The sequence below is a fragment of the Pyrgilauda ruficollis genome, unplaced genomic scaffold (assembly GCF_017590135.1).
Source record: "Pyrgilauda ruficollis isolate IOZ18807 unplaced genomic scaffold, ASM1759013v1 scaffold3, whole genome shotgun sequence".
Lineage (NCBI taxonomy): Eukaryota > Metazoa > Chordata > Aves > Passeriformes > Passeridae > Pyrgilauda > Pyrgilauda ruficollis.
In genome coordinates this window covers 12,289,732-12,304,703 of record NW_024524377.1, presented here as the reverse complement: position 1 = coordinate 12,304,703, position 14,972 = coordinate 12,289,732, and the positions used below count along the sequence as shown (strand labels likewise).

The window sequence follows — 14,972 nt, the reverse complement described above, 5'->3', positions numbered from 1 at the left end:
TTTTGCCCCTGAAAGAAGGGACCTATTTTTATCCACTGTTGCATTGATTGTTGAATAAGAGAGCACAGGGGACTCTGGCACGTGTGCATTGTCTGCTGTCAGCAGTGGGCAGAGCTGCAGGGGCTCCGTGTGCCCACAGGACTCCAGCACAGCTCCGGCCGCTCTCCACAAGAGCCAGCACATCACTGCTGAGCAGAGAGACACAGCTTTGGACCTGGCTCTGAACCCTCTCCCTCTTTGCAGGGAAGGAACTTGGCTTCCAGCACAACCTGAGCAGCACCTGGGCTTTCACATGTGTGCATTTAGCTCCACACTCCTTCCCCACATCCATCTCCAGCAGGGTCCCACTGTTGCAGCAGGACTCCAGAGATGTATTTATCATGAATAACCATATGGTGCTCTCTGCTCCAGTGGATCAATGTGTTTGGCATTTAATGAGGGCAACATAATTAACATTTTTTTGAGGGGAAAAAAGAAATTCTTTCGCCTTGTGAACTGCATCTTGTGCTTTCAAGTGTGATACATTACAATCAGAATGGTGCCTTCCTGTCACTAAATTCCTTGACAAAATCACATGCCTGGTGTCCCCAGGTTAAGTTTCCATAGGTGGGCAGAGGCAGGATCACTCACCTGCCTGTCACAACCTCTACACTGTGGCAGGAAATTCCCTTGTAGGCAGCTGGTAGGATCTCCCATGCCAGCTGCACAAATTGTGCTGTCTAGTAAGGGATGAAAAAAGTCCTCAGTTCTGTGCCAGGCTGTGTTTTTCCAACTGCCTTCTGTCCCGTCACTCCTCCTACTACAGCCTGCATCCCCACAGACACATTACTCCTGGAGGTGGAAGCTGTGGTCCATGGCAGGCTGTTGTGGCTGTAGTGAGAGAATTCAACTCCATGGTCAAAGATGACACCACGGTGGGGTCACCCCCCATGTATAGTGGATGAGGCTGCTTTTGGTATGTATCCAGCTGAGTGGGGAGCCAGAAGCAGAGGTAAGAAGAGATTAATATGAAGCCACATTAATCAAGCTCTAGGATCCCCTCGGAGAGACTGATTGATGGCTGCCTACCAGCAGAGTCATCTTTCAACCAGATAGAACGGGCTGTAATGAAGAATATTGCAAACAGGCCTATGGGCTAAGTTGCTAAACTTAATTTTTCCTGAAAGTTACTCCCTGAAGCAGGGTTTTCTTCCTGCACCAAGACCCACGAATGACAGCCACAGCCTGAGCCCCTCTGCCCCATGGCAGAGCTGGATCCACAGTATTCCTACTATGCCAGGTGGGCTGCTCAGCCACAGCCACATGAAGAGCCTTGCTGTGTTCTCCAAGGCTCTCTAAACCTTTTCTGCAGGTTTAGCCACACTCTGCTCTGTTCACTGCTGTCATACTGGTGAGCTCAGCACTGGCAGATCCCATAGGTGCAGGTAAACCCTTACCTGTCCCTCAGCCTCTGTCAGCATTCACTCATCTGGATATTGCAACCACAAAGGCCTTCAGCTCTGGTGGAAGACCCTTGAAGGTGCAGAGAAGCAAGGAACACGTTTTGCTTTCCTAGAGATCCTAGCTAGTAACAGATCAGAAGTAACAGACCCTTGCCCTCCTGGCTTCTACCACCTTTGTTAATTTTGAATAGGGCCTCTGTGGGAGAGGTGAAGACCTTTGCAGGGGAGGAGGTGGGATGAGACCTGTGGGGACGTTGTCAGGGAGCAGAGAGAGGCTGTAGCACCGAAGGTGAAAGGCTTTGGGAGATCTCACAGAAATCCTGGGTTTGCAATGAAAGATTTATTTTTTTTGGTCATGGCTGTGAAGAGCAAAGCAGCGCAGAACAGGCTGCACCATGGTGTGTCCCAGGAACATGTTTATCCCAACAAAAGGCTGGCCAAATTCCAGCGTGAACACCTTCTGCCTCACATCCTTGGGATGCCTTCCTGCATGTTGGAGGGGAAAGATGCCCACATCTCACTCCAGCAAGGCAGTAGAGGCAATCACAATGCACATGCCAACGTGTGACATCACAGGCATCTCAGGTGTGGGGGGATAGAATATAAGAAAATAAAGACAGTGCAGAAAGTAATCCCCTAAGGAGTTGCAGCTGGGCCAATTACCAAAGATTAGGAACAGGCCTGACTTTAACAGGCCACAGCTGTGACCAGTGAGAAGAAGAGGGCTATAAAAGAGTGGGTTGGCTGGTTGAGAAGGTAGTGGTGTTAGTTGGCTACTCTGTGAAGAAGAAAGAGTGCTCTGAGGAGCTGCCCATGAGAAAACACTAAGGTATGAAACTTTTGCAATAAGGAGGCAACAGTATGGAACTTTTGCAATAATATGACAGCTCAGGTCCGTTAGTTTAGCCCATGTGCCCTACGTTGCCCTGGGGGATGGCAAGGGTGATCTGTACTCACCTTTGTGTCTCTCCTAACTGGTTTGTATTTCTCTTAGTGAAAAAGCACTTAAGTGATTGAAATAGTCTGGAGGAATTGGGCTCAGACAGGACCTGTATCCCTTAGAAAATGAAAAAAAAGTGAAACTATTCTAATTTTTCCTTGCAGAATTTCATTTGCTAATAAAAGCAGGGAGGGAGGCATTAGTTCTACTTTCAATAAGCAAATGTCATGTTTTGATCATTCTTTAACAAAGCATTTTGATTTAACATTTAGAGATGACTGCTCATGCTGAGTATTTCAAATTCAGTGTCAGAATTTAGAATACAACATTTAAAAAAATTCAATTCCAAATGAAACACTTTAACCTGTCTGCAAATACACATGTGTTCTTTCATTCTGGGGAACAATGTGACTTTTTCAGGTCTCCAAGCAAGTGTGAAGGCAGATTCCCAAGCCCTTTGCAGCACAATGATGTTGTCCAGCTTTCGTTTTAAAGGAGTGTCCCTGGAATATCTGGGGATCAGCATGACTGCACAGGCAGTGCTTTGGTCAGAGTAACATTAGCTATGGCATAGGAAGGTTTTCAGGACCCAGACCTGGAGGAATGGTTTCCATCGTGCAAACAGATGAAGTGGAAGTCACATGCTTTTTCTCTCCTCACCATAAGTACTCAACTCCATGGACTTCTGTAGGGAATGTCTGGAAATCTGAAGGTAGAAAAGACCCATAAAATCACCTAGAGATCACTGCTCTGTTCAACCTAGCTTGAAATTATTTAGTCTCTTCTTTTAAAGACCTTGCAGTACCTGTCATGCACACAATGAGTGTCTTTCACCTCTTAAACAAAGCCTTTTCAAGATGTGGGATGTTGCTGTTATATCCATTTTAAATTCAGAGGGAAAAAAAGGTTTCAAGAGGATCTACCCAGTCCTAGCTACAAAGCAAGGAGGGGAAATTTTAAGAGAGCAAGAGGATATATGAGTACTGCCTCCAAGCCCTATCCCTCCTGTTCTGGCACAGTTATGGGTATACACACAAGTGGGGAATGGTGCTGGAGAGGCATGATTTAGAAGCAAGGGGTTGTTCCCTTGCTGGAGGTCCCATCTCTATTTATTTACTTGCTTTTTCCAAGAAGAGTCTCATTTATTGCTGCCTGAATAACTACAGACTGCCCTTTAATCCACTGCTTTATAATGCCCTGTGAGTTAAATACCACAGGAGAACATGGGCACAACATCCACTTTGCTGTAGCTATCCACAGCCAGCTGAGTTTATGGGAGTACTTTGGTTTATGCTTGTATCTACTCCTGAGCAAGAATTTCTTTGGGTTTCATTTTACCTATTTTCACTGTTATTTCTTTTATTGCTTTAGGATGGTTTTTATCACTGTTTGGAGTCAAGGGGTAAAAAAGTACTGCTCTGGGCAGTGCAGGAGGAGGAAGTTGTGGTGGTTGGTAGTTTGTATGTTTACAGCTGGAAGTACTGTGGCATCTCCAGGGCCATGGTGTTGCTGTGTGCAACTCCAGGGGTCAGCCCAGCTCCTCTGTCACATCTCTGCAGGACAGCTGGTGTTATTTTCCCATTGCAAATAAACCGTGTGGGAGTGCTGAACAAAATGAAATTTCGTTTCCATTGGACACCTCCTCTCAGCTCCTTAATTTTGCCAGCGTTTCCTCACATTGGGTCTTATCAGCTCAGCCCTACAGGGCACAGCTTGTGGAGAACATGGCTGAGCAGGGCTGCCCTGGGATGGAGGCAGCACCTCACGGAGAAGATGCATTACTTTGCACCTATAAAAGCTTTTGCAACACCCTGCCCCCAGCTCCCATGAGCTCCACAAGCCCCGTGATGGGCAGTCCTGCCTGTCAACTCACTTCATCCTGCTGCATAAAGCCTTCCTCCTCCCGCAGCTACAAATGCCATGTCTGTGGTGTGGACAGCTCCCACTTCCAGGAGGAACCTGTGGTATCCTGTGCACGCAGGAATCACTGCTGCATATTTGTGTCACATGAACTCATGACATGCTGCAGTGTCACAACCTGGAAATTGTGTCTTGCCATGTAGCTCAGCCTCATCCTGCAAAATCACAGTGCTTCCTGGGGGAGGGATGCTGCCAGCTGCCACACCAGGCACTCCCAGCAGTAATAAAAGAGCTGCCTCCCGTTCCCAGTCTCCCACACTGTGCCCCAGGATCACCCACCTGGTGGAGCAGCAGCTGTGGGGACTCCCTGAGGTGCCAGCATGCTGGATCCCTGTCCCACCTGGCAGAGCTCTTGCTGCAGAGAGCTTGGGATGCAGCATAATGACCTGCCCAGATGGGATCTGCTGCTCCTGTGGCTCTGCCAGATGGAGTGGAGAAAGCAGGGAAGGAGAAGGGCTCTCACTGCACCTGGTGGGGAGGCCCACCAGGGCCTGAGGAAGCTCTGAGGCACAGCTGCCTTTGAACAAGGAGAAATGAGCTGTAATAAACACAAGGTTTTCTGGGTAGTCAGCAGTTGAAGGGTTATGGGTCAGCTTGTTTTTGCTGTAGTGACCCAAAATGGAAGAGTCCAAACCTTCATAAAATAATTCCTCAGGACTGGTAACAGCTTCTCTCTCTGCACTGGTGGGAGCTCTTCCCTGGCCATGGAGGTACCAATCTCTTGAGAGGCTCAGTTTCAGTTTTGCTGGAGTCATGGCCCTGTGGCCCAGGAGATCCAAGCATGGCATCCCAGTGCTGGGAAAGCTGTGACAGTGAAACCTCACTACAGTGAATGCACTTTACAGAAGGAGGAGTGTTTTGTCTTCCCCAGGTCTATGGAATCCATGATGGCCATGTCATCCAGTGATAACAGCACTCAAGGGAGCCCAGCCATGCAGACATCCCAGTTCTGCTGAGCCAAAACACAGTTCAGATTCATACATAATCAGTTCTTTAGACATTTAAAAAAAAGTGCATTGAGAATGATTGATAAAAAATGCTTGATTGTAATCAGCTAATTATTTTTCCATATGTTAAGCATTCACTTGAGCACTAATCATTATGAATACATTTTCAATTTATACTTTATCTCACTCAATGCTGGCAATTGCTAAGTTTGCACACCCTTCTAGTACAGTTACAGCATTATTCAGAGCAGACCTTTGCTAAAAGTCTTGTGGACTAGAGAAATCTTGATCACTGGTCCAGTGTCTTGCAGCTTCCAGAAATGTCTAAAAGATAGCACCACATGTTCCAGGCTAACCAGTATTGACTACTCCTGGATGCAGGGTAGAGTGTTCAGATACTGAAACATTCTGGGGACAAAAATTATATTTTGAAGAGTGGAGATGACAATTATGAAGGAATCTATACTTCCTATTCGATTTCCCCAGAAAGCAAAGACTCCCTGAAAATTTGAATGTATCAGTAGTTTGTATGGGAAGCAACTGCTTAATGAAAGCATTCCAGAGCTGAAGAAAAGTAAGATGTGAGGATAATGGACTCCAGAAAAGCAGCAGCAGCAGCCCCAGGAGAGCAGAGCAGCAAGTGTCTCTTGGGAAGAGAATCTGAAGGATAAAAGAGCTGTGAACAACTCACAGCTGCCAAAAGGGATGATACTAAAGGCACAGCAGCAAACTGTGCCTGTGCAGGGGGAAGCTCAGAAGCATGGGAAGAGAGCACAGAGGCTGCATCAGGAACTCTTTGAGGACCCAAATCAGAAGCTGCAATCGCACAAAAGGCAGAAAGAATAACCTTCAACTAATGAAAAGTCTCTGGAAATCACACAGGCAGGGGGAGCTGTCAGAATTGAGCCCCAAAATGAGCATCCAGAGATTCAAAAGACAAAAAGAACTGGGTCCGTAAGCATAAGTGAAGAAGAACAAGGCAAGTCTAAGAGCTCAAATAGTATTTGATAACAAAGGGCCAAGTAGTTAAATGTTGCTTTTGTTTCAGTCCTCTTAAATAAAATAAAACTTAACTAAAATAATTTTAATGAGGAGAAAGGAGCCCAGGGCAGAATCAGAAAAGAATAGCCTCAAAAATACTCAAATGAGTTAGCTCTGTCCTTGTCAGCATGTCCTAATGAACTTCAGAGGCAGCTGCAGGAACAGTGGCTGACCCATGAGCATTTCATCATCAGGAACTTGAGGAGGATGCAGGAGATGCCAGGCAGCTGGGGAAATGCAAGCAGAGTACCTAACTTTAAATATAAGCTCTATCAGATAATGAAGGTAGGCACTGAGGAAATGAAGGGCAAATCAGCTTAACTGATTCTTAGAAATATACTGAATATTTTTTAGCTAACCAATTGGTGAGCACAGGAGTATAACCAGATGTAATTTGGAAAGGTAATTGCAAAGTGGCTAAGGAGGAAGCCGTTAGTTTAATATGCTGTAGCTTGGGCAATGCTCTTGGTGCTTTGCCTTTGGACTCTCCTCCCACAGAAGCATGTTCTAGATTAAATAACTATAATGCAGGTGTACAGCCAATGGAGAAACTGCTTTCTTAGTAGTTACCAGTGGTGTGCTGTAAACTGGAAACACATTTCAACTAGAGAGTCTTTTGGACTCTGCTCTCTTCAATACTTTTATTACTGACTTAGATAATTAAATAGGATGTGCTGTGATAAAATACACAGATGACACCAAGCTTGGAAAGGCTGCAAGCACTTTGGAGGATCAGATCGGCATTTGAAATGTGAAATTATCTTGGCAAATTGGAGGAATCAACAAGATGAAATTGAATAAAGAGAGGTGCAAAGCATTACCCTTAGGAATGAGAAATCAGAATCCCAGATGCAAGCTGGACCAGACAGTCACACTGCTGAAGACAGCGACACACCAGTTCATTTCATCAGGGAATCAAAAGGCAGGTGGGGTGTTACAGTGCTGATTCTGCACCTCTCTGGTCTGGGACTGCACTCTGGGGAGTTTGCCTGCAGAAAAAGGGGGATGAAATGAAGAGGTTCTGGAGATGATGAACAGGATTGAGGGGAAGGACATTACCTCGTTCCCAGCCTAGTCAGTTCCCAGGTTCACAACTCTCCTCCAAATTAGCACAAGTGCAGAGTCACATTGATGCCATGACACTGTTTTCAATTACAAAACTACCTCTCCCTGCTCCTTGGTTTACCCTCTTCCCCATTTCTTGAAGAGCACAGCTCTGCAGCCTTGAGTATCAGCCACAGGAGCATCTAAGTATGCCAGGCTGTTCAGAGAACCTGCCATACTCAGCGGGAGCTGACCTGGGCACAATGGTGAGGGATGCCAGATACTATGTACCCCTTTCCAAGCCTGTATTTCCAGGAGCAGATCCTTCTGGCTCTCTTTTCCTGATTTATCATCAGCCACTGTCCTGTTCTTAGGTCAAGATAAAAGGAGACTAAGGATGGAGCAAACAGGATAAGATTAAGGCAAAAAGATTAGTGAGGGCTGAGCTGGTGGAGCTTTGGAAACAAAAGTGCAGAAATTTGAGATTGTCACAAAAGATTAAAGAATTCACAGAAAGGGAGGGAAGGGTTTGTGTATGCAATGATGTTAATAGAGAGAAAGCCTAGCAAATAAAGTGTTATCTCCCAGAAAGCTTGGTTTACTTTGGCCTGAGTCACAACTGCTGTGGAGGCAAACATTAAGCTTTGATCACAGCTGCCGTAATCTTCCCCTGACACCCAATAATGAAAGCAACAGAAACAGGCTGAAGCATGGCAGCTGTCTGGCTGAGATGAAATTGCATTTGAAAAGGAAAACAAAAAGGCAAAATTCTGCTGAAGGTGGAAACAAGAGGTGACAGGACAGGGCCTTTTTGAGAAGGCAACTGGCTGGAATGGACTGTGATTTTTTTTTTTCTCGTGTAGATAATATCAGTGTCAGTGCAGGGATGATGAGCCACTCACTGTGAGCAGAAGCCCTGTTTTGGTGGTTTTCTTTACTGGCAAACAGGTGAAACAGTTCCTGCCCTAAAAATTTACCTGTTTTTTTCAGGAAAATGCATGGCAAGTGTTGGAATAAGAGGAAGGTTAATTAGAGGCTGAAAATTCAGGGGAAAACATCACTTGGTGGCAGAGGCTGACCATGTTCAGAAATTCACTGAATGTCATTTTTGGGAAATTGCTGCTCCAAAGTTACTTTATATTGGAGGCTCACAATCCCCTGGGTTAATCTCACAGGATGATGGTACAACAATTGATCCCTGCTTCCCCATCCAGAGACACAAACACAGTTCCCTTGTTACATCTGCCACTGTTCTCCCAGCAGCCCTTCAGGCCCTTGGGCTGAGGACTTTTCTCTTGATCAGTTTTCTTACAAGACCACTGATGCAATGCACCTCTGTCTCATCTAATCCCAAGACAGTCCAGTTTTCAATGATTTTCAGATCAAGGAATTTCATCCAGTGCTGGTCCAGCCAGGTCTCTACATGAGAAAATGGGAATGAGAGCAGCACATCACGAGTGCCCACATTCCATGGGAGTTCCACTTCACCAGCACTACAAACTAGGGATTTTGTGAAGCAGGCAACGATCTGGACTAACAGGTTTTGTGTACAACTCACAGAAATCTTCCATCTGAAGAGGATGGTTTTCACAGAGCATCCACTGAGAACAGATTCTGTGAAGAAGAAGAGGGCAAGGTAAAATGGGGAGGAGTAGAAGAGGTCCAGGACACTCCCAGAATCCATCTGAAACTCTGATACAGACATTTCTCTGTTGAGGACTGCAAAAAGAGAGAAGATCACACCAACCTGCAGTCTTACACACTCACATAGAGGATTTGGCTTATGGAATAATCACTTCTAAATGAACACCTCAAGTTGAATACAGTCCTTCCTAAAGCATTTCCCACTGAATTCTGGCTTTTAAATTGAACATTTCACCTCTGTCAACAAGAAAGATTCTTGAGCGGAGGGATGTTCTTGTTAAGGGATGCACAGAGCTGAATGCAAGAATCCCCATCCTAATTTATCTGAGGCAGACAAGATTTGTTTCAGTGAGAGCATTAAGCATCCTGCAGCTTGATATTAACTGATAGACTCTTGCTTACTCTTGGCACTTCCTCTTGTAAATGAAACACTGTTACTTCCGCTTCCATGCCCACCCCTCCACTTGGTTCCTTCTTAATTTTACAGCTTCCTGAGCTTGACACTGGGAAATCGATAAGTAATTTAGAGCCCAGTAAATACAGATGAAAAGAAGTTATTTTGTACTTTTATAAATATTTGGAAACCAAAACTATCTAAGAAAACAGCTGCTCAATTGACTCAGCAACCCATCCATCAGCATCACACAGTTAATTGCATAAGATCATAAACATTTATAATTAGAAGGCAAACAAACAAGAATTTTATAAACAGCCCTCTTGAATCAGGCTGCGCATTAAATATTTGTGATAAGGTAATTAAGAATAGATTTACAGTCGTGGCTCGGTGTTTAATACTTTGTAGAATGGATTTGATTCTATGGAGAATGTTCTACAGCCAAAGAGAAAACATTTGATTTTGGCTCTTTTATCCCAGGCTTAAAGTGGTCTCTGAGAAACACTGATCAGAGTGGAATTTCATTCATTACCGATCAGACAGCTCATTTAAATGTATGTCTAATGTCCCTTGTCATGGGCTGATCCACTTCAGGCATGCTTCAAAGCTCTCTCTCCTTGGCTGGATCTGCAGGCTTTCCCTAAGTCCTGCTTTTTATGGTTGATCCTTTGATCAGAGCACGTCAGAATTCTCAACCATGTTTCAAAGCAGGAAGGAAAACCCACATTTTCTATTATGACATCACGGGGTTTGGTTGTAAAAAGCCAGCAGCCCTGCAAGGTTACAGCTGTGCAGTCTCAGTGACCTGTGGGAACCAGAGGGTAGAGCTCTCTGGGTCTGTAGTGCCCTACGCCATTCCCTGTCCCAAAATAGTCAGATCTGCATACAAGCAAGCCAATGGAGTTACTCCTACAGCCAGTGAGCAGGCTCAGCACCCCATTGCAATGAATGTCAGTCCCCCTGAAGCTAATCTGGGATCAAGTCAGCAGAGCTCCTAGTTATGCTTAGAACCAGGGAGGCTGGAAACTCTGTACTGAAGCAGTGATTTCAACTCTCTGATATCAGATCTGATCCTCAGAAACCAAGTGGCTGCATCCCATCAGTGAGTAATGGGGAGATCAGCCCGAAGGGTAAGATGACCTTCAGGTATTTTGGGGTCTGATGTGGCACAGGTTGTCTCCAGTAATTATCTGTCATCAGAAGCTAGAGTTATCTGGAAAAGGTAGGTGGTGGGTAAAACTGTAGCATTTGATTAATCAGGAATAGCTATAAACCACTTTATTCTGGGGTGCCCATCATCTCTCTACACATTATTGGTCAAGTCAGCCCCTTTGTTTAGACATGGGTTTGATTCTTGTGGGTCTTGTTCTTGTATTTTTATGCTTGCAACAGGAAGGCAAGAGAGCTACTCTTCTTAGAAGGATTTTTGATAATCTTGATCCTGACCCAGAATGGTGAAGCCTTCATCGTTAAGGACAATGGAGCCATCCATGTGCTAACTGACCCAGTCCTGCCTGCTGGTCTGGCTTCAGTTACATGGGACACAAAGGCACTTTCCTAAGAGTCAGATGGTTGCAAAGCAGGGACACTCAGACTCCCCTCATTCGACATAAATCCCATTCTCTAGCAAAGCTTGTGAGGTATATTAATGTCCCAGCTAAGCCAGTCTGCAGGAAATGTTGCAGCTTCCTCCAGCATCAGTGGAGAAGACCTGTGTGGCAGCCACTGCTAAACCTAGTGCTTCCACAGGGTCTAGCCAGGGTCTGGCAACTTCAATAATAACAGCAGAGCTTAATACTCAAGTACTGTCATCATCCATGCAACTGAAATTATTTAATTCCTTAGTCCTCATGCGCAGGTGGGGAGGATGATGGAGACAGCTGGGAAATGAGATAACTGCTGGGCTACTGAGGGGCCTGAGCTGCTCCTTCTCTTATGAGCACAGAGACCATTAGCAGTGCAGTGTCCTACAGCCCAGAGCCATCCCCAGACATCAGCCCTGTGCCTGCAGGTGGGCAGCAGGACACAGGCACTGCCTGCCTGCATGCTCTGCACACACTGGGAGCTCCTCTGCCCTTTCTGTCAAGCGTGCTGAGCTCCCCCTTGAAAGGAGGCAATGACATTCAATGAGGTTACCTGCTCTGCAGATGAGCAAAACTTTGCCTTGGGTAACAAACCACTTACGGGTATAGACAGACCTCTTTTTTGTTCAGTTGCTGCCTCTGGCCTCTGCATGAGTGTCTGCTCTGCTGCTGTGTGTGTGGGGAGAGACACGGGCTGTGCACACACACGGCGCTGGTGCAGCAGCCGTCAGTGACACGTCAGCTGCAGTTACACCCCCTCCAAACACACGCCTGAGCCTGGTGAATCATGCCTATGCAGCATGCAAAATTAGCTCAGTGAGAGATAAACCTTGGGCATTTGTTGGTAAACAGATACTCTTTTGCTGTAAGAGCATAACTCAGTGTGCTCCATTTATGATCCGTTTATCAATGGCTGAGATAAAACCGTAATCCCTTTAATTCAGGGGAAAAAGGGATCCACCAGTGCTCTGCCTGTCGGTAATTAAAAGACAGGATTTGTCATTGAGAAAGCACTGGCTGCAGAGCTGAGCTTAACCAGCTAACTGGGGGAGAATGCTGGGGAAGGTTTATGGTTCTTTCTGAAGTTTTGTGTTTTATGTCTATTTCTTTCCCCCTTCCCTCCAGGTCTAATAATACACGAAGGGCCCTCGGTTTACCGGATTTTTAAACGGTGGCAGGCGGTCAATCAGCAGTGGAAAGTGCTGAACTATGACAAAACAAAGGACATGGAGGAGCAAAAAACAGGGACCAGGACAAATCAGCGCCCCTCCTCCCAAACCACCCACTCGTCCTCCACTGGTGGTACAGCCACTAACTCCGCTCCAGCCGACAGCGGGGCACGGGCTGCCGGCCATGCCACAGGCACCCTCTCTGACCACCACTGTGCTTATACCATCCTGCATATACTCAGCCACCTGAGGCCTCACGAACAGAGGAGTCAGTCTAGTAGTAACAGAGAGCTCGTCATGAGGGTCACGACGGTCTGAGCAGAGGAATTCAGGAGGCCTTAACACGAAGCGGAGGAGACAAAGAACTCATAAAGCAGAGGAGCATGGTGTGCCTTTTTCTTTCTCTTTCCTTTTCTTTTTTCTTTTTTTTTTTCCTCTTCTTTTCTTTTTTCAGTAACTGCACAAGATATAAGAGGCGGCACCTGGCCAGCTAAGGAAAAAAGCAGGTGGAGGGAGAGCTGCACACTCATGCTAAAGAGGTTAATGTTTTCCAGCCTGTTTAAAAAAAAAAAAAAAAAGAAAAAAAAAAAGAAAAAAAATAACAACACAAACCACAAAAAAACCAACAAAACAAGTGCAATACAGACTACAAACTGAGTAGGCAGAGTTCTGGGGAAGCAGAGGAACAGACGGTTTAGCATGTCTTACAAATCCTATTACCTGGAATAGGTAACACTCTGTGCACAGCCCCCGTACACACACACACGCGCACACAAACACACACGTAGTGTGAGACTTATAAAAACATGGAAGGGAACTAAGTATTTGGAGTGTTTTTATTTTCCAGACTCCAATTAACCAGGGCTATGAGTTGTTTTGTTTCATGAGTCACTGGAGCCTTGTTTGATGTACCGTGGGGTACCTGAAGTGAAATGGCTGGGGATTTTTCAGTATTGATTTACAGAAGACAGATTAAATCATCTCACTAAGAAAATCTTAACAAAATCCAGGCATACCCAAATTTCACCAAGAAGCCTGTTTTTTTCATAATGTTCCTGACAAGGGGTTTGTGAGGGTAGAACTGGGAGGGGGGAGGGTCCTCCATAACCTTTATTTGACGTATAGGCATTTTTGGCAAATTTTGTACAAACGTTCCGCAGGTGTTTCAAGCACAAGTACTGGTGTGATTCATGCCTCCATAACCCCAAATCCAGCATCCAGACCTTGCCACCCACACACATCATTTTCCATGCAGACATTCCAGGTTAATTTCCTTCCATTTTACTCTAATCACAAGAAGCTGACCCATCTTTGGTGGGTTTCTGCTCCCTTGCTGATTCAGACACTCATGCATTAGAGATGTACTTTTTTATTTTGGTGTCTGTATCTCTGCTGCTCAATTTGCAACAGTCTCACTCAGTCTTGTAGGCTGATCCTTTCACATCCAGTCTGTTAGTTTATTACAGAGTCTATTCCATTCAATCATCCAAAAGAGAGTTAGTCTGAAGAGGGAGCACAGTTGCTGACTGACTGTGTAGCACTTCTAATAAGTCTCCTTCTCTGGGATATATCCTCGAAGGTATCGGTTGCTCTTCAGGAACATTCTCTTTCAATGCACAATGGCTGAATCATTTGTGGATATTAAAGGGACACTGTCAAGTACTTTTTAAATAGTTTTTAGGGTTTGGGCTTTTTTTACTCTCCATTGTTTGTAATATTCTCTTACAAGCTTGAAAATAAAATTTCTTTCCCTATCGATTTTGTCCTTTTCCATTTGGGCATGTATGGTTCTCTCCACTCACCCCATTCCTTTCACCATCCCTGTCCTTCTCCTCCCCACCTTTCTTCTGCAACAGGAGGAAATCTAGATTTCTGATTTCCTGCTGACTGTCCTCATTCTATGGAGGGTATGTCCCAACTCTATAGGGTTGAGTTATTTTGCAGCTGCCACAGAGGAAGCATAAGAGCAGGAACCCTGGAAATACGGAGATTAGCTGGGATTTTGAGGAGCAAAAGCTCAGCTATCACAAAGCAATGACCCCATAGTGTTCAAGCCTGAACCCAGCTCCCTCCAAAATCAAGATAATGTCTTCAGCCAAACTGCATCCATTTAGCAGCAGTGCCAAGCAACGTTGCACGATGGCTGAATGCAGCTGCCCCCCATCATCATAGCAGCACCTCTCGCACCTTCTGTGGAGACAGGGCAAACGTGGGCTACTGGCTCCTTTGGCAGCCAGGCTGCCACAGGTCAGGTGTTTCTGGACTGGAGAAGGTGCCTCTCTGTTTGAACATGGCAGCCATCCTGCAGCATTGAAGATGAAGGTTAGCAGCTTGAGGCAAGGTTGTATTTTTCACCTCAATTACTTGACAGTGTCCCTTTATATATCAGAATGCAACAGAACAGGTAGTTACTTCTCTGGCAGAGAATGTGGGAGGTGGAACACCATCTGAGAAAGCTTACTGAGGACCAGTGTGAAACAGCATGGTTTCTGAGGCCACTTTTACCTTTGTCTGACCAGATTTACTATCTACCAAAGAGTGCTTTTGGCAAAGGGGAGAAGAGAGATGGTGGTGGGCAGAGGGAGAGGGAAGGGGCAGTTCCAATCATCTCTGAAAGTAGCTATCCCCCAGAAGGAAGGTGTTGCAATGAATGATCTCTGGAAGAACTGCTTCAGTAGAGAGAAACCTGGCCAAAGCAAGCAAACACAGCAGCCTCTCGCCCCTATGCCTGTTCTGGAAGCTGTCCTCATTCCAAGAGATGAGTAATTATAGTGTTTTTGGGAAGGGGGAAGCCTACACAGATGAAGGGACAGCTGTCACCCATGATGTCGTTTCCCTCCCTGCCCTC

The 14,972-nt window shown here is 45.6% G+C and overlaps 1 protein-coding gene across 1 annotated transcript in view; it reads left to right on the top strand.

Annotated features, from left to right (window-relative positions):
- Positions 1 to 12,442, top strand: part of MARCHF4 (membrane associated ring-CH-type finger 4) — a 92,979-nt gene extending 80,537 nt beyond the window's left edge. Inside the window, exon 4 of the mRNA XM_041473374.1 lies at positions 12,081 to 12,442. Within this exon, the coding sequence (XP_041329308.1) occupies positions 12,081 to 12,442 (362 nt within the window). The remainder of the gene's footprint in view (positions 1 to 12,080) is intronic.
- Positions 12,443 to 14,972: the final 2,530 nt, after the last annotated feature.